The sequence below is a fragment of the Callorhinus ursinus genome, unplaced genomic scaffold (genome assembly GCF_003265705.2).
Source record: "Callorhinus ursinus isolate GAN/ISIS: 27379988/994484 unplaced genomic scaffold, GSC_fseal_2.0 scaffold25, whole genome shotgun sequence".
Taxonomy (NCBI): Eukaryota; Metazoa; Chordata; class Mammalia; order Carnivora; family Otariidae; genus Callorhinus; species Callorhinus ursinus.
In genome coordinates, this window is record NW_027397087.1 from 30,376,494 (window position 1) to 30,399,257 (window position 22,764).

General features: G+C 53.4%; 1 protein-coding gene across 1 annotated transcript in view; it reads right to left on the reverse strand.

Annotated features, from left to right (window-relative positions):
- IGDCC4 (immunoglobulin superfamily DCC subclass member 4) overlaps positions 1–22,758 on the reverse strand; it is a 38,218-nt gene extending 15,460 nt beyond the window's left edge. Inside the window, exons 1-7 of the mRNA XM_025883824.2 lie at positions 22,673–22,758; positions 12,859–13,203; positions 12,047–12,188; positions 6,236–6,372; positions 4,748–4,888; positions 1,344–1,499; positions 131–544 (exon numbers count right to left, since the gene is read on the reverse strand). Of these exons, the coding sequence (XP_025739609.1) occupies positions 131–544; positions 1,344–1,499; positions 4,748–4,888; positions 6,236–6,372; positions 12,047–12,188; positions 12,859–13,203; positions 22,673–22,742 (1,405 nt within the window). The 5' untranslated portion in view covers positions 22,743–22,758. The remainder of the gene's footprint in view (positions 1–130; positions 545–1,343; positions 1,500–4,747; positions 4,889–6,235; positions 6,373–12,046; positions 12,189–12,858; positions 13,204–22,672) is intronic.
- Positions 22,759–22,764: the final 6 nt, after the last annotated feature.

The window sequence follows — 22,764 nt, forward strand, 5'->3', positions numbered from 1 at the left end:
CGGGTCTTCTCCCGTGGGCTCCCACCCCATCTCATCCTATCCCAAAGGTACCCACCCACGCAGCAACCCTTCCATCATTTAACCTGTGTCCCCTTAGGGGCGCCCCCGCGCGGGTCCCCAGCGGACGTACCCCGTGCCTTCTGGTAGTGGAGGGAGAAGCCGATGATCTGCTCGCTGTGCAGCTCGGGCCGCTCCCACGCCACGAGCACCGCGGAGCTGCTCAGCGGCGTGGCCGTGACCCGCGTGGGGGCGCTGGGCAGCCCCTCGCGCACCACTACGGCCAGGGGCGCCGCGGCGCACGCGGTGCCCGCGCTGTTCTCGGCCACGCACTGGTAGTAGCCGGCGTCCTGTAGGCCGATCTGCGTGATGACCAGGCTGCCGCCGCCGCCCTGCACCTTGACGCGCCCGTTGGGCCGCAGCGGCGCCCCGTCGTGCAGCCAGCGCAGCGCCGGCCGCGGTTCTCCGGCCGCGCGGCACACGAAGCGCGCCGTGCTCGCCCGCGTCCGCGACAGCGCCTCGGGCGCCTGCGAGATGGCCGGGGCCGCTGGGGGCGGGGAGGGGGACGCTGACGGCGCGCTCCGGTCGCGAGGGGCTCTGCTGCCTCCCCGGATGCTCCGGCCGGCTCCCGCGGGCCCTCCACTCGCTCCCTGAGTCACCCCGCCCCCAAATCCTCGCGGGCGGCGCCGCTCTACCTCCGCTCCTCCCGGGTTCACCCCAGCCCCACGCTGGCCGTTCTCCTCCTCGCCCCGAATTGTCCCCAGGCCCCCTGAGCCTCCCCTAAGTACCGCAGCTCCTCTTGGGCCTCACCCCATTCCCTCGGATACCGTAACCTCCTTCTCCCCTCCTTCCCAGTGTCCCCCACACCTGGGAGACTCACCTCTCTCCACAGTTATCCCAGCCCTGAGCAACCCCGTCCCCCAGTGTTTCCTGTCACTCAGGCCACGCCACTGTCTCCCCTAACCCTCAGTCCTACCCCTCCCCCCATGACCTAGGTCCCACTCAGACCTCCCCTCACCACCCCCAAACACCCAAGCCATGCTCTGATCACCCCTCTCCTTCTCTCCCTGCCTCAACTTACCCCACCCCATCCTCCAGTCTCTTTCCCCCACTCCCCTGCCTCCAGTCCTCTAGCCAGTCCCCTCCAGGACCCACCCTAACGAAGGACTCCTCCCCTGAGCGCCGGCCCCAGGGCTCCAGCCTTTTCAATCTCCAGGATGGCCTGTCGGTCCTTCTGACACACCCACTTGCCCATTCCCCAGTCCCCAACTTCGCTGGCCCTAGCTGACCGCCCCACTCAGGTCCCCACCCTCCCGCCCACTGCCCGGTCCCCCACCCCGCCTCACCCAGCACGCGGAGCTCAGCGGCGGCCGTGGCGAAGTCGCGCGTGCGGGGCTTGTTAGCGCGGCACACGTAGACGCCCGAGTGCCGCGGCTGAGCGCTGCCGATGAGTAGGTTGGTGCGGCCCAGGACGATGACGTCCGTGGAGATGGGTTTCCCATCTGGGGGAGGAGATGAAGATTACTGGAGGAGGGCACCAAGGACTGCCCCTCCATCTACTCCCTGGATTCGGGGTGGGGAGGCCCTCCACACCCGGTTAAGGGAACACAACAATCCCTTGTTTGAATCTCAGTTCCTCCACTTGCTAGAGGCGTGACCCTCTCTGAGCCCTCTCCTGTCTCCGTCTGTAAAATGGGGAAGAGGATTGTCCCTAGCTGGAAGGATGCTGTGAGGGTGGGACACATGAGGTTTGTGAGAAGGCCAGGCACAGTGCAGGTACCTAACAGGTGCTCAGTACACTTGTCAGTTATTACTATTACCATTATTATTAAATTCATTTCTCTCAAGGAGGACACGCTCCTCTTGTATGGTGTTATCCCAATACTGTGATGAAGACATGGATAGAAAGGTCTGACCAGAACCAAAGATTTGAATATATGCAAGACTTTTTATCTTGAATCTGAAATGAGAACCATTTTATTTTTTTAAAGATTTTATTTATTTATTTGAGAGAGACAGAGATAGTGAGAGAGCACAAGCAGTGGGAAGAGGGAGAAGCAGGCTCCCCGCTGAGCAGGGAGCCCCACACCAGCTCAATCCCAAGACCCCAGGATCATGACTGGAGCAGAAGGGAGACGCTGAACCAACTGAGCCACCCAGGCACCCCTGAGAACCATTTTAAAAGCCCCTGCTTTCTGAACATGAACAGAAAATCCAGAGGAGAAATGCAAATGGCCAAGAAACACCAAAAAAAGTGTTCAACTTCACATAATCAGAGAAATGCACACCAAAACACAGATGTTAATTCTCACCTATCAAACTGGGAAAGTTTTTAAAAAGGGTAAGCTGCCAGAGAAAGCTGAGAGGGGCTCCACCTTGACTTTGACCCAGGGATCCCATTTGTGGGTCCCTGTCCTGGGGAGATATTAACAGGGCTGATCACTGCAGTGTTACGTAACAGTGGGCAATGGGAAAGGACTGGCAAATTGCATTATGGTTATATTCAAATGATGGACTATAGTCATTAAAATTACTTTTTGAAAAAGTTTTAGAGATGGGGAAATGGTTATGACATACTGTTTAATTAAAGTAAGACTTGTAACTGTAAATATAGCATGCTCCCAATTTCGGAGGGAAATGTACATGTGCCTAGAAAAAAAAACTGGAAGAAAATACACTTGTATGTTAACTATTTTAATCTCTTTGAGTGGTGGAATGTTTTCTGTTTCTGCTTTTCCCCAGTTTTCCACAATGAACACACACAACCTTTGTAATCAGAAGAAAACAAAACAAATAGCCATGTCCCTTCCCTGACTTCATGAAGTTTCTAGAAAAGGAACAGTGACGGGTGTCAGGAACAAAGTCCTTTTCTAGCCTTTCTCTTCCCAGTCTCTGTCCAGGAGTGCTATTAGCAGACTTTCTGCAAGGGAGTTCCCAGGACCGCCCGTGTCAGGATTCTCTGGGACAACAATTCTTAAATCCTCACTGTGCACTCGAATCACAGAATCTCAGGGGACCTTGTTAAGATGCAGAGGCCTAGGGCAAGCCTCAGATTCTGCATTTCTAACTAGGTGCAGGTGGTGGGTCCAAAGACCACACTTTCAGTAGCAAGGACCTAGGGCAGTTTAAGATTCCTGGGTCACAACTCTCCAGGCATGAAGGGAGGGAGTCTGAAGTTTTAACAAGCTCCCTGGGTCATCGTGATGCAAGGTCAGGATTTGAGAAACATTGATATTAGAACTTCTGGGCAACACCACAGGCCCATCCTGATAATAGTATAAGGGTCCTGCTGGTGCCAGGATCCCCCTAACTAGGCAAGTGTCACAGGTCCACTGAAGTGTGCAGGTCGGGGAGGCCCAAAGACACCAGCACCGTTCTATCTCATCAGCTCAGTGGGAGGTACATAGTTGTTCAGATTATTTTTCTTTAAACTCTGTGTATTCATTACATACTCTTTTGAATGTGAGATAAAAACCTATGAAAAGGAGGCAGTATAGGATAATAGATTGAGTCGGAGAAGAAACGTAAAAAAAGTGGGGTTTAGGACTTACTTCTACCGTCACCTTGGGACAAGTCACTTCTCATTGACAAATGGAAACAAAAATAATCCTTGCTGGGGCACCCGGGTGGCTCAGTCGGTTGTCTGACTCTTAATTTCGGCTCAGGTCATGATCTCGGGGGTCGTGGGATCAAGCCCCACATCAGACTCCACGCTCAGTGTGGAGTCTGCTTATCCCTCTCACTCCCCCTCTGCTCTGCCTCCCCTTTGTCTCCCCCCCCATGCACTCTCTGTCTCTAAAATAAATATATACAATCTTAAAAAAAAAAATCCTCGCAGGGCACCTGGGTGGCTCAGGTGGTTAAGTGTCTGCCTTCGGCTCAGGTAATGATCCCAGGGTCCTGAGATCGAGTCCTGCAACAGGCTCCCTGCTCAGTGGGGAACCTGCTTCTCCCTCTCCCTCTGCCCGCTGCTCCCCCTGCTTGTGCTCACTCTCTGACAAATAAATACAATCTTAAAAAAAAAATCCTTGCTTTCCTTTCATACAGGACTGTAGGAAGTGGTGTACCAGAAAAAGAAGAGGCTCTAAAGTTTGGATCTTGGCTCTCTGAGCCTCCGTTTCCTCATCTGTCCACTGGGAATAAGAGCCCTCGCCCCTACCCCCTTCAGAGGGCCCCTCTAGGCTTTGGCAGGATGGCGGGCTGCGCACTCAGTAGGCGGCAGTGATGTGTAGCTAGCAGCCTCCCAACCCTGATAGCACCTGCTGGAACGCAGTCCCCCCTGGCACTTAGCACTTGGTGCCTGATGCCGTCAAACCTCTCTTCTTGGGTACGTGCTTTATCGCCCTCACCCAGACCGTGCGCTCAGAGGTCAGGGTCCCTGTCTCACTTGTGCCCAGCCCGGAGCCAAGCACACAAGGCAGCGGCAATCTGAGTGGGTGGGGGGCAGCCCTGCAGACCAGCGGCGGGGGCCTAGTTTCACCTGACTCTAGCTCTCACACACTCACTTGTAACACTGTTGAGCCCACCCTAAATAAGGTCTCAGTGACACTTTTGTGAGTGGCAGATGCAAAGTGCTTCATAAAGGGAACACACTACCGAGATTGATGCCTAAGTCTGTCCACCCACACTCAGCCCTGGGAGAGGAGCTCCCACCACATGGAGCAGTCACCCTTATAACTTCCCAACTTGGGGACACATGAGATGCCACACCCTCCTTTCCCATGCCCTCGGGTCCCCTCCCTCCACTTACCCTGTCGGACCCAGGACACGAAAGGGGTGGGGTCAGCGGAGGCCACGCATTCCATCACCACACTCTGGCCGGAAACCACGGTGGTGTTCTCCGGGGCTGCCACAATGACCACGTCTTGCCCCCTGGTGGATGCCAAGGACCCTGGGGAGAGGGCAGGCCAGCAAGCAGCCTTACCATGAGGTGTCTTTACATGCAGTCCCTCACCTGATGCTCACAGTCACCTGGTACGCTACACAGGTGAGGCAGGGAACAGCCAGGGTTTGATCGCACGGGTGGGGAAAGCAGCTACATAGCTCGGCAGAGCTGGGACTGGAACTCAGAGCTCTTTCTCCTGGAGCCAGGAGAGGAATAACCTGGCCTCTGGCACACCACCCTCATTCTTCCCTGGAGCCCACCCATCAGGGTCACTAGTAGACTTGGAGCCTGGAATTGGAATCAACAGTCATAGTTTCTGGTTCCAGCACTGCCATTAACGCAGTGCGACCTTAGGCAAGTCCCTTCCCCAAAGGGCTCTGGGTTCCCCTGTGGGAGAAGTAGGAGGTAGGCTCGAGTTTCCGCCAGCTTGGCTGCTCCCTGAGCACTGATTCCCTGCCAAGTTCTCCCTGTGACCCTGGCCCCTAGGTCAGCATGGGGAATACCTGGTGTGCCCAGCAGGTGGAGGCAGAGACTCCAGGGCACAGGAGGGAGACTGAACCAGACTCCAAGACCTGCCACCAGCTAAACCACAGGCAAGTAGGGTGATGTGGAGGTGGGAGGGATGAGGAGGGGGATGGGAAGAGACGTGCAGAAGGGCAGGGTTGGGAGGAGATGCCAAGGTAGAGGAAGGCAAGTGAGAGGCCCTTGGGGAAGGCCTGCACTAAGATCGGTTGAGCACCTGCTAGGTGCCGGGCACTTTCCACTCTTATCTCAGCTATTCCCACACCCCTCCCTGAGCTAGACATTTGATAACAGCCCAGGGTCACACAGATGGTAAGTAGAGAGGCCAGGATTCAAACCAGGTCTTTCCGACCTCAAAGCCTGCGTGTGCCCTTCCTACCGCATCACACTGGGACGGGACCTTTCCAGAGAAATGGAGAGGACAGGCGCACCAGACTGCAGGGATCGGGATTTGCAGCGTCCAGCCAGCAGCAAGGGGTGAATCCACTAATGCCCAGAAGGGCAGGGACCAGGGCTTCCTGACACCCTTCTTCAAATGCCTCCCCTCCCCTCTTCCCCCACCTTCGTCCCTAGCCCGGGATGCCCCACCCAACCTTAGGGAGCACAGAGCCTCTGTAAGAAGACAGCCCTGGACTGGGAGCCTGGAGTCTGGGGTTCCAGCCCATTCTATCTCTGACTTCCTGGGTGGTACTGCCTTCTCTGGGCTACCTCGTTGCACCTGCCCAATGGCAATTTGAAGGCAGAGCTTGGACCTCATGAGGCGCCTACCAGCTCTGAGATGGCTGATGCCAGAAACCCCCCAGGGCTCCCCCGCCCAGCCTGGCCCCTTACCTCTGTGGGCCACGCTGAGTAGGGCCTCCTGGCTGAAGCGCTGGCTGACGGAGCTGGTGGCCACGCAGCGGTAGGAGCCTGCGTCACTCTCCTGAATGTCCAGGATCTGGAGGACCCCGTTCGGGAGAGTGATGAGCCTTGGGAAGGGGGAGAGGGCACCTATGAGGTGGGCAGGAGCTCCGCAGGGAGCTGTCCTGGGCCCCCCTCCCCCTCCAGCTTGAACTACCTCCAGCATCTCACTTTCAAGCCTCATTCATAATAAAACATGCAAAGTAAAGCTGTGACATACCATTTTCACCTACCAGGTTAGCGAAGATCAGAAGGTTTAATATCACACTATGTGGATGAAGGAATGGGGGAAAGTACTCCTGTCTTGGTGGCCATGCCAATCGATACACCCTCCTTCAAGGGCAAGCAGGTAATATATTAAAATCAACCCTGCCCGGGCCTTTTGATCTAGCACCACCACTTCGGGGACTCTATCCCACAGATATTCTCAGACATGGACACAAAAACCTGTTTAATGATATTCACTCCAGCACCATGAGGACAATGGCAGAAGACTGGAAACAATCCAAGTGTCCATCTGTAGGGTGGGAACTAGCTAAATCGGTTTGGGTACATTCATACAATGGAATGCTAGGCAGCTGTTAAAAAGGGGGCAGCTCCATGTGTGCAGAAATGGGACGCTCTCCAACGTGTGTTTGGTGCAGAACGGTGTGTGAGGATATGCACACTTATATGCTTGCACTGAAGGTCCCTGGGGAGGGGACCTGGGATCCCGGGAGCAGACAGTGGGAAACTTACTTTTTATTATACAGCCTTCTATACAGTGTGAATTCATTTACCCCCTGACTCTATTACCTCCTCCCTCCCTGATAAAAATTCCTTTTATTCACACAATATCATCTGACTCTCAAAACAATCTGAAGAGATAGAGGACATCACAACCTCCATTTTACTGGTGACAAAACGAAGGCTCAGAAGCACTAGGGCATTATTTTCCCAGGGACTCAGAGCTGGAGCAGGGTTAAAACTTGAACCCAGGTCTTCCGGTGCCAAATCCCATGTTCTTCCCACCTGCGTGTCTCAGCAGCCATCAGCTGGCTGAGAAGGCCTGGGGAAGGGTCCCCAGAAAGCCCCAGTCAACACACACACTACTTAGGAGGGGTAGGATAAATGAAGGTGGTATTCTCCAACCTCTTGGTTAGGGGGTTGGAAAGCAGCTCAGCTTAGAAAGGTCTGGAGCCCTTGTTTGGGAGACAGTGCAATGCAGGCAAAACTGTGTCCTTGCAGAGGACACTGGGGTGGTGGTAAGTGGAGTAGGCTCTGGTCCAAGTTGTGGGGGGGGGGATGTCTTCCTGAATCCTCCACCTATGATCCTTGCAGGGTTAGCTCCCAGTTGAGAGTCCCAGTTTCTCAATAGAGCAAATGGTGCTGGTCCCTGGATATAGGCTAGGCCAAGGCTGGAGAGGGAATGGGGCAGTAGTGTGCTTGATGAAGGTCCCTTGGCTCATGGGGATACAGGGTATGAAACAATTTAAACACAGGAGAGAACTAGCTCAAGGGTATTGGGAGAAAATTCTGGCCACAGGCCTGGAAACCTGCTGTGGCCCAAAGACTTAGAGAATGAACATAAACCTCCTTCACTCCCTCCCTCATCCCATAGGCAAACCCACCTCTGCCCCAGTGTCTTACCCTCAGCTCCAGCAGCTGCCCACGTCAGTGCTGGGGCCAGCAGGGGAGAAGGGATATGGAGGCAAAGGGTGGTGGGAGGTAAAATTCTGGGCCAGGAAAATTTGATGGAGTAGGACAAGTGGGGAAGGAGAAGCAGAACCCATCTGGGAAATAAGACCCCCATCTCCATCCAGGTCTCCCCCACCTAATACTCTCTGCCTCCAAAACCCTTCCCCTTTCAGTCTAGCTAGCTGACCTTGCCTGCAGGGTTCCCACCAGAGCAACCCATATTTCCTAACCCCAAAGTTTCCCAGACTTTCCATGGAAATTGTGCTCCAGGTACCCAAGAGTTGATACCTCCTTTGACAAGGAGTTCTTTTCTTATTACGTGTGGGAAAAGAGGAAGGGAGGGAGGGAAGAAGAAAGGGAGGAAGGAAGAAGGAAGGAAGGAAGGAAGGAAGGAAAGAAGGAAGGAAGGAAGGAAGGAAGGAAGGAAGGAAGGAAGGAAGAAAGGAAGGGAGGAAGGGAAAGTGGTATACCTCTCCTCAGATGTGGTGTTATCACTGCAGCCAACAGAAGCGGGATGGAACCCCTTTTAGTGTTCATCTAAAATCTTTTTCTGTTTTGTTAAAATGTGTTTTTAGAAGCTCTGTCCTTGAAAAGATGTCCAAGATATATTGGTTAGTGGCGGGGAAAAAAGTCACCAAACAGTGTTTATGAAGCAGTTCTATGTTTGGAAACTAGATAAATGATATGTTAGGACATGGGCAGAACAAGTCATGGGTGGTAAAGCTCCCATCATTCAGGGAGGTTTTCTCTGCAGTGTGATTACTGGGAATGCTTATTGTTGTGTTTAAAAAAATTTTTTTGAATATTTATTAGGTTGGAAGTAGAACACTTAAAAAATTGAAATTGAATAAATAAAATCTTTAAAGAAAATAAATTAATTAAATTGAAGACTAGGGAGCCCACAGTATTGAGGTCCATTGGTGTCATGTTTTCAAAGTGTGAGTGAATGGTGATAACAAAAATGATTTCAAGTGGGTCCAGACACACATTTTTTTATTCCAGCAGTTATATATTTATTTTTATGGCTACTTTGTATTTATGGTTAGTGTTGCTGGTTTTCCATTTTACTGCAGTGAGGTAATTTTCCTTTTTAGTATGTGTTAAAGTTACAGAAGAGAGCTGATTTAAAGAAATATATTAAGTAAGCAATTGAATAAAGGGCTCAGGAATGGCCAAAATTATAAAGGCGGTTTGTGAATGCCTGGGATTTGGGAAACATTGCTCTCATTGATTACTGGTTCCCGTGGAAGGAAAATTATCCTCTATCATTAGAAATTAGTATAAGTACCAGGGAATTGCCTTGGGGTCTAGTCTTCACCAGCAGTTCCAAAAAATATGCACCTATACTTTGACAGTGTGTGTTTATTAACTGCACACACGTACAGCCTCCAACAAGGCATACAGTCTCCAAACCACTGGGCTACGTTTATGAATAGCATATTTGTACATGTACTATATCTGGGCATGTGTAAAAATACATACCTTGGGCATAATCAAGTTGCTGTTTTAGACATTTCTTTATTTCCCCCACACAATGTGCTGGGACATGTGAGCCTGGCTTATTTATAGCCAAGGATCACTTTTCAGAGGACTTGGGGGCAAACACTCCCAGAGCCCTGGAACTGGCAGCTCCAGACCTCTGGGAGAGGCCTGTGGCTTCACAGAAGGATGCCCGGACTAGATGTGGGGAGGCGACGGAGCCCTACTGTTTGCCGGGAAACTTTGCGGGAAGTAACCTCTCTACTCAGAGCCACAGTTGGCCCGCCTGACCTCTAAGCCCATCTGTAGCATGAACTTCTTCAGACCCTGCAGCTTCCCTACCCCAACCACCGAGTCACAAGAGGCTTGCGTGTCATTTGTGCCAGGCCTCCGGCATCCCACACTCCATGTCTTAGCTATGTAACCTGGGTCAAGTTACTTCTGTCTCTGATCCTCGGTTCGCTCACTTAACAATCCAGATAATAATATCTGCTATAACCATGTATGTAGACCTGGAAGGATGTTCATGATGTGTTAAGTGAAAAAAAAAAGTAGAAGTTGCTTTATAATCCCATTTTTGTTTTGGAAAAAAAGTTGATTGAGCAAAAAAACCCAGTATGGGGGCACCTGGCTGGCTCAGTAGGTAGAGCATGTGACTCTTGATCTAGGGGTCATGAGTTCGAGGCCCACACTGGGAGTTTACTTAAGACAAACAAACAAAAAACCCCAGTATGTACAATATAATCCAAATTTTAAAAGAGGTTATTTATAAACATATAAGGGAAAATTCCAGAGGACAGACATCAAAACTAACAGAGACTTTCTATGGGTGATGACTGTTTCTTCAGCTTTGCTTATGTGAATGTGAAAAAGGCATCTTCCAGGAATATAAACTAAAAGTAAATAGAGGAAAACATGGAAAATAAGAAATTCCTACCTTGAAGGATGATGGGAAGGAATAAGTGAGAAAACATAGCTCTCATTAAGTGGGGCCTACCATGCCTTTCGACACGGGGCGACTTCTCTGCTCTCTCCTACTCTCTCTGGGAGCTGCCAGGAGTGGGCTCTCCTTTGGTTCTCACTCAGCAACTCCCAGGAAGCGCTGACCAGACAGCAGCAAGGGGCCCGCATTTGCAAGGCACAGAATTTAAAGGCTGGGTCAGCACTTCCAAGGACGCTCCCTAGAATGCCCATTCATGGGATGTTAACGGGGTTGTGGCAAGAGGGGCTGTGGGCAGATGAGTCTAGGAAGTGCTTGGTTCAACAAGTTTAACAGGCTTTCTGTACAGGACTTCTCAGAGCTTTGTCAACTTCAAGAAGGGGATTTATAGGCAGCTTTCCAGATGTTACTTGACCATAGAATACTTTTCCTCAAGAAGCACCTTTAGTGACTAATGTTCTCCAAAGAACAATGATCTAATCCAACCCTTTCATTTTTTTCTTTTCCTTTAATTTTATAGATGGGGGGAATGAAGCTGAGTGAGAAAGGCCTCTGTGAGGAGCAACAGGTGAAGCAATCATCCAAACCAGCAGCTTGACCTGCTGCCCTTCTTCCTCCCTCACAAATGTTGCAGGGATGTGCCCTGTGGCTTTTCTAGCCAGAATTTTCTCCTACACCTTCCCCCCCACCTAGATGTGGGCAAAAGTCGGAGGAGCTGGGACAACTCAACACACTCAAGACAGATTAGTCTCAGGGCAGGGAGACCAGGAAACCAGTGTTTCCGAGCCCACGGAGCCCCACCTCCACCAGGAGAGAACGAGAGCGAGCGAGCTGGTACTACAGCTAGAGAGATGGAGGCAGAGGACTGGGGTGGGGGATTGGGAAAGGCCTTGGAGCCACATCTCCAAAGATGTAAGAATCCACGGGGTGACAACCGAGTCATGAGACCAGCTCGGAGTCCACGGAAGCAAACAAGTCTTGTGCTTTCTGCTCGTGCTGCAGGTATATCTGGGCCTTCCCAGGAGGCCACAGTAAGGGTCAAGTCCTGGGTCTAGCTTCTGCTTCTCTTTTACCCCAGAGACTCTTCCTTGGGATCATTCCACCTACTCACTGCCTTTATGGGGAGGGAGGAGGGTAAAACGGGAAGGACCTATATCAGGTGCTGCATCCCACAGGGTGGAATTGAGAGACAAGAGAGGTTATGCATCCAGGGTAGCACCTCCGGAGGAACCCCGCAGAGAGAAAAGCCTCCCAGCAGCCTCCGGGCTCTGCTCTTAACCGAACAACAGACTTCCTGCCACTGACTCACTGTGTGGCCTTGGACAAAACATAGCTTCTCTCTGGCTCTCAGTCTCCTCTTCAGTAAGGCAAGTGGTTGGACAGATAAGGTCTGAAGGGCTCTATCACTACTCTCTATCTGAGCTCCGTAGCTTAGTGGGTGGCAATCTTTGCAAGGAACAAAAATGCTTGCCCAACTTTTCTTTGGGGCCTACGTGAGCGGAGAGCCGGGCCGTGTTTGGCTCCTAAGTCAGTTTCTGCAAATGGAGCCACCGTGACTCTAAGAATCCTGGTTCCTGAGCACACACCAGGGCCCTCTGTGGCTAGCCCACTGGGACCCACTCCCCACTCCCGCACAGGACACTCACCGAGGCTCCTCAGGCACTGGCACCTGGTCCTTCTCCCAGGTAATGACGGGTGCTGGCAGCCCTTCAATGTGGCACTCAAACCGAGCGGTCCCATTCTCCTCCACCACCTGAGACTCCGGGTGCAGAGAGAAGCCTGCGAGTGCTGGGGGCGAGGATGGTGAGACACAGGCAGGGACAGGGGAGGAGCACGGGAAAGAGAGGGGGCGCACACAGTGAAACACACATACACACATGCACGTGTGTGCGTGCGCGTGCACGCACGGAAACGCGGGGGTGGGGGGTGGGGGTGGACAGAAGCACAAGCAGGGCAAATCCCAGCCAGCAGAGACAGTTGAAGAGGCAGCAGGGGGATAAGAAGCGGTGATTACTGGTCAGACACTGGGTCAGAATGAATTGCCGCACCCCACGTCTAACGTCACCATGATGGTCAGACCGCAGTAAGATGGACATTTCTCCTGGCCTAAAATGATTTCATGGTGATCTGTGCCTCTTGAGAACCCCCGAGGGGGTGGGCTGGATGATGGGGCTTAACTCCAGGTACTGCACCTGCTCCAGTCCCCCACACTCTAACAAGCCTTTCTGGCAGGCTTCCGGAAGAGAGCACAACCTAGACTCTCAAACTCAAAGGGAAACAAAAGGAGGAGGAAGAAGAGGAGAGGTGGGAAGAAGGTAGCCATACCAGGAAGGGACCTACTGAGCGGGACAAGAGGCAGGGAAAGAGACAGGCCTGTGTGCAAGGAGTTAATGGGGATCCCCCTTCCCACACCCCGGGCCTCCTGGGTCTCAGCTCAGCCCCCGATGCAGGCACTTACTGGCGAGCTTGACCACTGCAGCCTGGCTGGCCACCACTCCAAGGGGGCCGTGGGCCAGGCAGGAGTAGCTGCCTTCAATGACTTCTGAGACCCAGGGGGCTGCCTTGTCACTGCCATCAGGTGCTGGTGGCTGGGACATCCACAGGGAGCCGTTGGGTAGCAGGCGCAGGTGGTCGTGCTCAGGCAGGGCGCCTCCATCCTTGCTCCATGTGGTGCTGGTGGGGGTTCCGGCAGCCCCCAGACTACAGTCCAGCACTGCAGCTTGCCCTGGGCCCAGGATCACTTCCAGTGGCCCCGCACCACAGCTCAGCTCCACGGTGGTCTCCTGGGGCCACAGCAGCTCCCCTGCAGAGAGGGCAGGCCCCAGGGCCATCAGTGTGCTTCCTCCCACCTCCACAGCCTCCAGATCCTGAGTCCCCCACCCAGGGGCTGGGGCAACTCACGGAATAACAGGTCTCATGGAGAGACCTGAGTCTGGATCCTGGCTCTGCCCCTACAGCCTGTGATCTCAGGCAATCTGCCGCTCTTCTCTGTGCCCACCTTCCCTGGGGGCTCAGTTTCCTCATCCACCAAAAAACACAGTGCCTAGCAACATTCTTCATAATAGGCAAAAAGGAGAAACAACCCAAATGCCCATCACTTGATGAATGGATAAATATCTTACTCAGCCGTCAAGAGAAATGAAGTACTCATATTTGCTACGTGGAAGAACTTTTAAAACTTTATGCTAAGTGAAAGAAGCCAGTCACAAAATGCTATATATTGTATGATTTCCTTTCTATGAAATGTCCAGAAGAGGCAAATCCACAGGGACAGAAATTAGATTAATGGCTGCCAGGGGCTGGGGAGAGGGAAGAATGAGGAGTGATAGTGAAAGATGAGGTTTCTTTTTGGGGTGATAGGAATGTTCTGGAATTAGATAGTGGTGATGGTTGTGCAACCTTGTGAGCATACTCAAAACCACTGATGTGTATACTTTAAGTGGTGAATTCTGTGGTGTGCGAACTGTATCTCAATTAAAGAGGACCCAGGAATTCCTTCCTCCTAGAGCTGTTGTGAGATGCGGGGTAGGAAAGGAGCACAGCACGGGGCCTGGCCTGGCACAGAATTGGCACTCAGTAAGGTCCTCCCTCCCTGGAACCCTACAGATCATCTTAACCATGGTCACCCGACCCCCTCGTGCCCCGCCGGCAGGTGGGGCTGAGTACTCCTTCCTACCCCTCAGCTCATTTCCCCTAGGCCACACAGCAAGCCAGAGCCTGTCTCCAGGGGCCCCAACATAGCCTGCAGCTCCAACACTGGCCCTTGCCACAGAGGGAAGAGTAGGGGAAAAATGGAGGGAGGGAATGTCAACCCAGGGTCAAGGCAAAAACACACAAAGGCCAATGCTTATCATTTCAACCAACATTTCAGCAAGGCCCAGGAGCCATTATTCATAGAGAAATGGCTGGTTCTGGGGCGCCTGGGTGGCTCAGTTGTTAAGCGTCTGACTTTGGCTTGGGTCATGATCCCAGGGTCCTGGGATCGAGCCCCGTATCGGGCTCCCTGCTCAGTAGGAAGCCTGCTTCTCCCTGCTTGTGTTCCCCCTCTCTCTCTCTGTCAAATAAATAAATAAAATCTTAAAAAAAAAAAAAAAAAGAAATGGCTGGTTCTCCCAGTTGCGTCTTCCAGAAGGTTGGCCTGCTGCTGCCTCCCTGTCCCCTACAGGCTCAGTGGCCCAAGGTCCTTTCTTATCCTGTGGCCTGACACTTTGCTTAAAGGCAGAATGGCACATCTGAGAGTGAACCCACGACAGAGGTGAGTGCAATGGCCTATCCTTACTACGAGGCAGGTTTCTGGGCAGAGAGCCATGGGAAGGCATGCAGAAAGCCGAGTGGCTTGGGAATCAGGCAACCCCTCAGTTCTGGACCTGGCTCTGCCACAGGCTAGCTGTGTGGCCTTGGGCCAGTCACTTGTCCTTCTGGACTTTAGTCTTACTCAAACGTAGCAGGTGATGTGTGAGATTCTATGATGTTAGGAAAATTCAGTGAATAATCATACCCGGACATACCTATTCCTGAACAAACCTACAGAACACCATCTAGACACACATAAAAACTGTAGACACAACCTTCTACACCTGAACATGCATACCCCAGTTTCTGCCATACTCATCCAAACCTGGACATATCTATGAACCCCTTAGAACCCCTGTCTGTCTCTAGGCTCTCTTCTCAGCACTCCTGAAGAAAAACAAGACTGAGCGGCAAAGAGAAGTCCTAGCTGGCTGAGATCAGGGAGCCAGGGCAGAAGCCAGGGCTCTGATCCCACAGTGCGAAGGACGGACAGACCAAGGGGGCCCAAAGTGGGCCTCTGCCTTTCTTAATTCATCAGGAAGGCTCTGCTGGCACGTTCCACTGCTCGCCTGGGCTCAGCATTACTAATGAGTGCAGGGAGAAGGCAGGCCTTGCCCTCATCCAGTGCCCATTCTGACTGAGGAAACCAAAGTGGCATTCCCATCACTTGGGGCTGTTTGCTGTGGTGGAAAGAGCTTTTGACCTTGGGGTGGAAGATCTAGTTTCCAATCTTGCTGCTCCACCTACCAGCTGTGTGACAAGCCACTTAACCTCTTTGGGCCTTACTTTACACATCTGTAAAATGAAGACGATACTACCAAGCCTGTGAGGAGTAAACAAGATGATGGATGTCAGTGCCATCAACCAAGGGACGGGAGCTCATTCTTTAAAGGCACTTCATAAACTGTACAAGTGTTTGGGGTTTGTTTGTTTTTTATAATGAAAGATTTTTTCTTTTTCTTTTACTGTACCAATGTTAATTACTGTTCTTAACAACCCGTCCCTTCTACCTCTGAGGCCCTCGATTCTTGATTCAAACATAGGGTAGGGGGAAGGCAAGCCCGGGCTCTCAGCCCAGCGGCTTCCAATTGCCCGGTTCCAGCCGCTGAGCAGTCAGTTTGCACTTCAGGGGAGAAAAGCCCCACATGACACGAATCCCTCAGCCCTCTGGCGGCCTCCCCGCCCCCCAAAGCACGTCCGGGGCCTGGAAAATCCCCTGCCGCGCTGAACAAACAATGTGAACAGTTGGGGCCTGAGCAGCTGCTGGGTATGTCAGCAGCCGGGGCTCTGGCGGGCAGGCCGGCAGCCAGAGAGGCTGGCGGCTGGCTGGGGAGCCCAGAGGAGGCTCCGATTCCCTTCCTGAATATTCATGGATCAGCAGATGTCTGGCTTCCCCACCTCTGAGGAGCCGAGCACCCAACAAGGTAGTACAGGGAAACCAACAGGGATGTAGATGTGGAGAGAACCAGGGGTCCCCCTCAGAGAGGACGGTGGTGATGGAAATGTCTTGGAAGCTTGAGATTCCTCACTGTATATAAGTGGGGAAACTGAGGCCCAGAATGGGGGGGGTGTCTCATTTCTCTGGGAGACAGCCTCGGGAAACTGTCCTTCGACGTTCTAGGGATGAATCCAGCACTGAGGAGACAGTTGCTCTTGAGTAAAAGGGTTCTCTCTGTCTAAGTGCCCAGCCCAACTTCTGTGCCCAGGACATGCCTCCCACCACCCCCACCACCGCCCGGGGCTCAGCTCCAGCACCAATCCTCTGTGAGGCCGCCCCTGTCCCTGCCGAGGGAAGCTGTATGTGTTTCCTATCCCAAAGCCACTTGCAGGTCCCTTAGCCATCCTTCTTCTTGCCTAGATGGACAATGGGGTATGGGTGGGGACGAGACTTGGTCTGGAGTCAGGGTCCTCCTGGGTCATTCACTATATGGCCTTGGGCCCGCTACTTTCCTCCTTTCAGCCTCAGTTTCCCCAGCCTGAAAAGGAGAAGTCTCCACTTTTCTCATTTTCACCAAAATTCTCCCAGTGGCAGAGGGGAGCATACTCAGGAGGCTTGCTGACTGTCCCAAACGTTTTGATTTTTAAACCTTTGGCACATTTTGCATTCTGCTCCATTACATAGCAATGATCTTTTAACATAAACGAAGTTCCTACACCACCAGATCTTTTCGCAAAAGTGATGCTCTGAGGGCTGGACCTTGTTTGTCCAGTGGCTTCCTGGCCACCCCTTTCCTGCCACCCCCCATCCCACTGCCATGGCCGACCCCCAAAGCCCTTCCCACAAGCAGTTCTCAGCTGTCCCTCTCAGGACTGGGGACACGGTGGACACCAGCTGCCCCCCAGCTTCCTGCCTTGATGGGAGCTCCTCTGCCACAGCTCCTTCTCCTCAGGCTCCTTGGTGAGACCCTGTCAGAGACACAGAGCTTGGGAGCCCTGAGGCCATCTCTCACATCTTTTTCTAACAGATTATTTTACCCACTTACAGGATTAATTAGATTTTATGAGGCCAATTAGAACCCAGACAGAAAGGAGATTCGCTGCTGAGCCCCAGGGCCCGCTCAGTGCTGTTTCGTGGGGTTAGTGGGGCCTGGTGTAAGCTGGGGTTCCATTTTCCAGTGAACTCTCAGGAAAGAGGCCAGCGGGTGGGGGAGGGGAACCAAGTCTAGATGTCTCCTTCATTAAGCCAACAACTTGCCACAGACATCAATGCCTTGTCACTTCTGATTTTCAGGGCCCAACAGATTTACAACTTGTTTTCAGTGTAGAGGCAGTTCTCCATGACCCCCATCACCACTCTCTTTTCCCAGGAGACCCAAGTCAGTGTCTTCCAGAAACTTCTCTCCCCACCCCCCACCTTGGCCGCCTCTCTTACCACATGCTAATCCCCTCCCACTAACAGCTGGAAGGAGAGTTTGGGACCGTTGCCTGGGACATAGGGAAGGCCACACAGTGCCCTTCATCTGTGATCCTGAGAGGCCCCAGTGGACTTGACAGCCAAGCCACACTCAGCTCCTGCCTACCTCCTGACTGGGGCGTCCCTCTGTCCCCACCATACCAAACCACTCTGAGCTCTCTGCAAGCGCACTGCTGTTCCATCTGTTGCTCCTGCTGCCCCCCTCCCCAGAGTAGCTATGCCATCCCAGGGTCTGACTGAGTTGCCTCTCCTTTTTCTGCCCCATAGGACCCTGGGCACCTTGGCCACTGTAGTTATTACTCTAGGTTTTTTACTTTCTTTTCTCCCCAGTTAGGCAACAAGCTCAGCATCATGTCCTAGTCAGCTTTCTAAACCTCTGGTCCCTGAAACAGCATCCAGTATACAGTAGGTGCTCAATAAATATTCATTGAACACATAAGTGGACATGTAGAGACACAGCCCCTTATGCTTTTCCAAGCCTCAGTTTCCTTATCTGTAAAAATTATAGGAACTCCCTTAAGGGCTGGACGTGATGGGAATAATACATGTGGAAACTGCCTCTCTGGCAACTAGTAGACACTTAAATGCTTAAAAAGCACAGAGACACGGGGCGCTGGTGGCTCAGTCATTAAGCGTCTGCCTTCGGCTCAGGTCATGATCCCAGGGTCCTGGGATCGAGCCCCGCATCGGGCTCCCTGCTCCGCGGGAAGCCTGCTTCTCCCTCTCCCATGCCCCCTGCTTGTGTTCCCTCTCTCGCTGTGTCTCTCTCTGTCAAATAAATAAATAAAATATTAAAAAAAAAAAAAGCACAGAGACAGAACAGCAAACTCACACTGAAAGAAACTCTGTACTTAAACATTACCAGGACTGGGGAGCTCACTACCTCACCTGTTCTCCTGCTGTATGGCTCATATGATTCAAAATATCTTTCTCTTGTGCCCACCTTTCTCTCCCTGTACACTCTGATCGCTTGCTGGAACTTTGTCCTCCAAACTATGTGACAAAGTAATGAGCCTCTTATCGAACCATCCAGAAGTCTTGGCTCTGCACCAGCTTACATGCTCAGGTCTGCATCTGAAAGAGAGCTTACTGAGCCTCTGCTTTCCTGACCTCAATGACCCCAAGGCCCCTCAAATCCAGAGGATGTGCCTCAGCCTCAGCAGTAAGGTAACTAACAGCCCAGTTAGCCCAAAAGACAAGGATTCTATTTCTCTGCATGTCAGGACCAGAACATTATCTCTTTGATTTTCCTCCCAACCCCAGCTCCCATCACCCTCCTCTGACCAGGCTGGGGCTGGTGTCCTCCTCCATCAAAGCTGCTCTTACTCCTCCTCCCCTCTCCCCACCCCCCATGGAGCTGGAAGCCCCAAGCCCACCTGGCAATGACATCTGTTCTGCATCTGGAATTCTGTGTCAATTCTGGTTGCTGTACCTCAGGAACCGTGGAGGCCGAACAGGAGGTAGTGGGTGGGGAGGAGTGGAGAAGGGTGAATTCCAGAGCCCAGACTCAGACACACCAACTGAGGGAGACCAGGCCCAAAGCTGGTAACTTCTCAGGTGAGGGGGGAGGGGGTGCAGAGAGACTGAACTTGGGTATTTGTGTACCAAATCCAGGGAAAGTGTGGCTCCAAGAGCCAAGAGACTGGTTCCAGCCCCAGCTCAGTCCCTATCCGTGCAACTTTGGGAAGTCACTCGGTTTTCTCATCTGGAAAATGGGTTCGTGCTAAAATTACTTCTAGGGAGGTGGGTGGGGGATGGGCTAAGTGGGTGATTAATGAGGCACTTTCAATGAGCACTGGGTGTTATACATAAGTGATGAATCACTAAATTCTACATCTTTAACCAATTTTACCATATATGTTAACTAACTAGAATTTAAATAAACACAATTTAAAAAAATTATTTCTAAGTTCTCTTCGGTGCTGACACTGGATGACACTCTAAGTGTGAGATAGGTTAACTTGAAAGAGGTACCTTTACGAGAAAAGAAAGTAACTGCTAATTTACACATGACACATGATGAATTGGGCCATGAAAGTACCTAACGGATCAGTGAAGGTTTAGATAACTTCTGGATAAAATTCACTATTAAGAGAAACTTGTTTGACCTGGTTCCTAACCTGGAGATGGGGTCAGAGAGGGCCACCCCAACTGAAGGGAGGTGGGCCTCTGAGTCTCTGGGCCGAGAAAGAGATGGGGGTGGGGGGACTTCCCCAGTGAGGAGAAAGCAGCTCTCATGTTCTTGGCGCCTTCCTATTACTAACCTCTGGCATCCCCACCCCCCAAATTCTGACTCGGTGGAGGGGAGAGCCCCACGTCTTGCACTGATGAAACCGGGACTCAGCATTCTACCACCACCCCCGGACAGAAGTCCCATTCCTATAAATCTCCCCAGTTCCCAATCCCTGGCTGGGGATTGGAAGCCGTGTTGGGGGACACCAGCCCTGCCTGCTGGCATGTTCAGGTCACTAAGTGTCTACTCTTCTGTACCTGCCCCTCCCTGCCCCCCTGCAAACTCAGTCTATCCTCAGATCCTACTGATTCTACTTCCTAAATGTCTCCAGAAGCCAGCTACCCTGGCCACACAATGGCCACACCAACTGCCATGACACTTGTTGCCACCATTCTTTCTTCTGGAATACTACAACAGCCTCCCAGGAAGCTTGAGCTTCCTACCTCCAGCCCTGCCCAGCGGATTATCCACACTGGCTGCAACAAGCTGATGCAAAGCTGATCTTAAAACTTGCCAAGGGCTCACTGGGGTGGGGGAGGGATGCTTTCAGGCCGAAACCTTGGTGGGGCTTATCAGGCCCTTCAGGAGCCCCCTTCAGCCTTCTCTCTTGACACTCCATGGCCCCTGTCCCACCCCGCTCCAACCTCCCCCACTCTCACCCCTGTGCTCTAAACTCCAACCAGAGTTAGCTGCATTCACTGGTCTAAATGAAGTCACCTCTGAGGGCCTACACATGCGGTTCACTCTGGAGAACGTTGCCCATCATCATTCTCCTTCTACAGGGCTAGCTGACCCTCTGCAAGGAGCTCAATTATTCATCACTTCCTAAAGATGCCTTTCCTGACCTTTCCAGACCACCTGTCAGTCTCCCCCACACCAGACTGCAAGCTTTGCACCAGGGACAAGGTCTGCCTCCTTACTTACTATATTCCAGGCACCAGGCAGCTGCTAGTCAAAGAGGGTGCTCAGTAAATATTTGTTGAATGAATGAATGACCCTGGTCCAGATCAGGATGGCTAGTCAGAACTCTAGAGGACTGTCCCCAGGCCTGTTAAGCTTTGCACACTCAGCGGGTTTGGGGGACTGAGGGCCAGTAGCCTTGTTGCTTTAGCCATGCACACTGCTGCCAAGGGAGCCCCAGCTCGGGCCCTGCCCCTGCCTTGCGCACTCAAAGGCAGGGAGAGGCCAGGTCTCTGAGGCAAACTGAGCCCCTTGCAGGAGGCCCCACCTATACTATGATAGAGCTCAGGTCCCAGCCCTCATCCCGCTAGGCTGGTGACCCCGAGCCCGTTCCTGGAGCTCCTGGAAGAGCATCAGAGGGTAGGCACAACTATTCCCTAATCCCCCGGGCTCCGGGAGGGCTGAGGCCTCTCCCTCACTTCCCCGCCCCCTTCACCTGACAATCCGAAGACCCGAGTAGGGGCTGGAGAGGGGCGTGTCTTTGTCTGGAGAGAAGGGGTCCGAGCATTTCCCCGCACTTTCCCACCCACTGTTTGGGTTTCCTGGAGATGGGCCTGGGGCCGGCCAGACGGAGGCTCCTTCCCCTCTCCGCCGTCCCTGCCTCCTTCCCACGTGGCCTGGCTGAGTCTCTCTGGAAAGCCGCAGCAGCTGGAGAGAAATCCCCCTCCCCACCCCCACCTCCAAGTCCCTCCCCAACTCGCCCCGGACACATCCTCAGCTCCCCCCTCGGCAGGGAAGGCAAGAACTAGACGAACAAAGCGGGCAGCCCATCCCCCTCCCCAGCCCTGCCACCTACCTTCCCTAAGGGCCGTCCCCCAAACGCACACAGCACGCAAAGCGAGAGGGCTCGGGTGGAAGGAGCCCTAGGACGGAGCACTGGGATTCCGTCACCCCAGCCCCAGCCCTTCCTCCAGAGTGGATAACTCTCTTACCCCCACCCCCACGCGGCACTGAGGTCGGGGGCTGGAAGGAGGCCTTGCTGACCCGGTCAACGCTTCCCTGACCTGCCCCTGGTGGGTGGGGCAGGAGTGACACGCGTCCCATCCCGAGAGCGAGTGTTGGACAAGTCCACGAAAGCAACTGGTTCCCTGCCCCCTCCCCCAGCCCTCTCCGAGCCACGGGTTGGGGGAGCGATACTAACCACCCCCCCCTGCCCCAACCAGCCCCAGGGACCACACCCACTGGGCAAAGTTGAGTGTTTTATCACCTCTACCCCCAGTCAATCCTCAATCGCCTGCCCTGTCCCCCCCACCATGGGCAAGGACATTCCCCAAAAGCCAAGGCCAAATATTAACTCAGCCCCATAAACACAATTACACACGATCTTGACACAAATGGAGGTGCTGACACACACACCCCCACACACCCCTCCTCTTTCACGCACTCTCAACCCAGGGACACGCGCGGGCAAGACAGAGCCCGCCCGGTGCAAGCCACCAAACCCGCAGCCACAGCCCCACGATGCCACGCCGCGATCGTGACACGCACTGCGGACACGTACGCCCGCAGAAGCCCCCCGTCTCCACCCTCTGAGAACGCGCACACACACACACACACACACACACACACACACACACACACACACACACACACACACACACACACACACACACTCCAGACTCCGCAAACCAAGGACACACACCCCCTGCGGCCAAGTCCGCGCCGCAGCCGCCCCCCCGCCCCCCGGCCGCAGCTCGCAGACCCCCAAGCGCAGGCATCACAGGCACAGGAACCGGCCGCCCGCGCCCCGCGGCCCCGCACTCGCTCGGGACCCGGGACGCAAGCCAGCCCCACAGCCCGGCGCAGCCCCGGGTCGCGGGCGCACCGATTCGCCTTAGCCGCTCCCGCCACTACCGCGGCGCCCGCCCTTACCGCGCGCGGCCAGCAGGCAGAAGGTCAGAGCCACGAGCCCGCCGCCGCGGCCAGCGTCCCCCCGCGCCATGGGGCCCGGCTCGGGCCGCCGC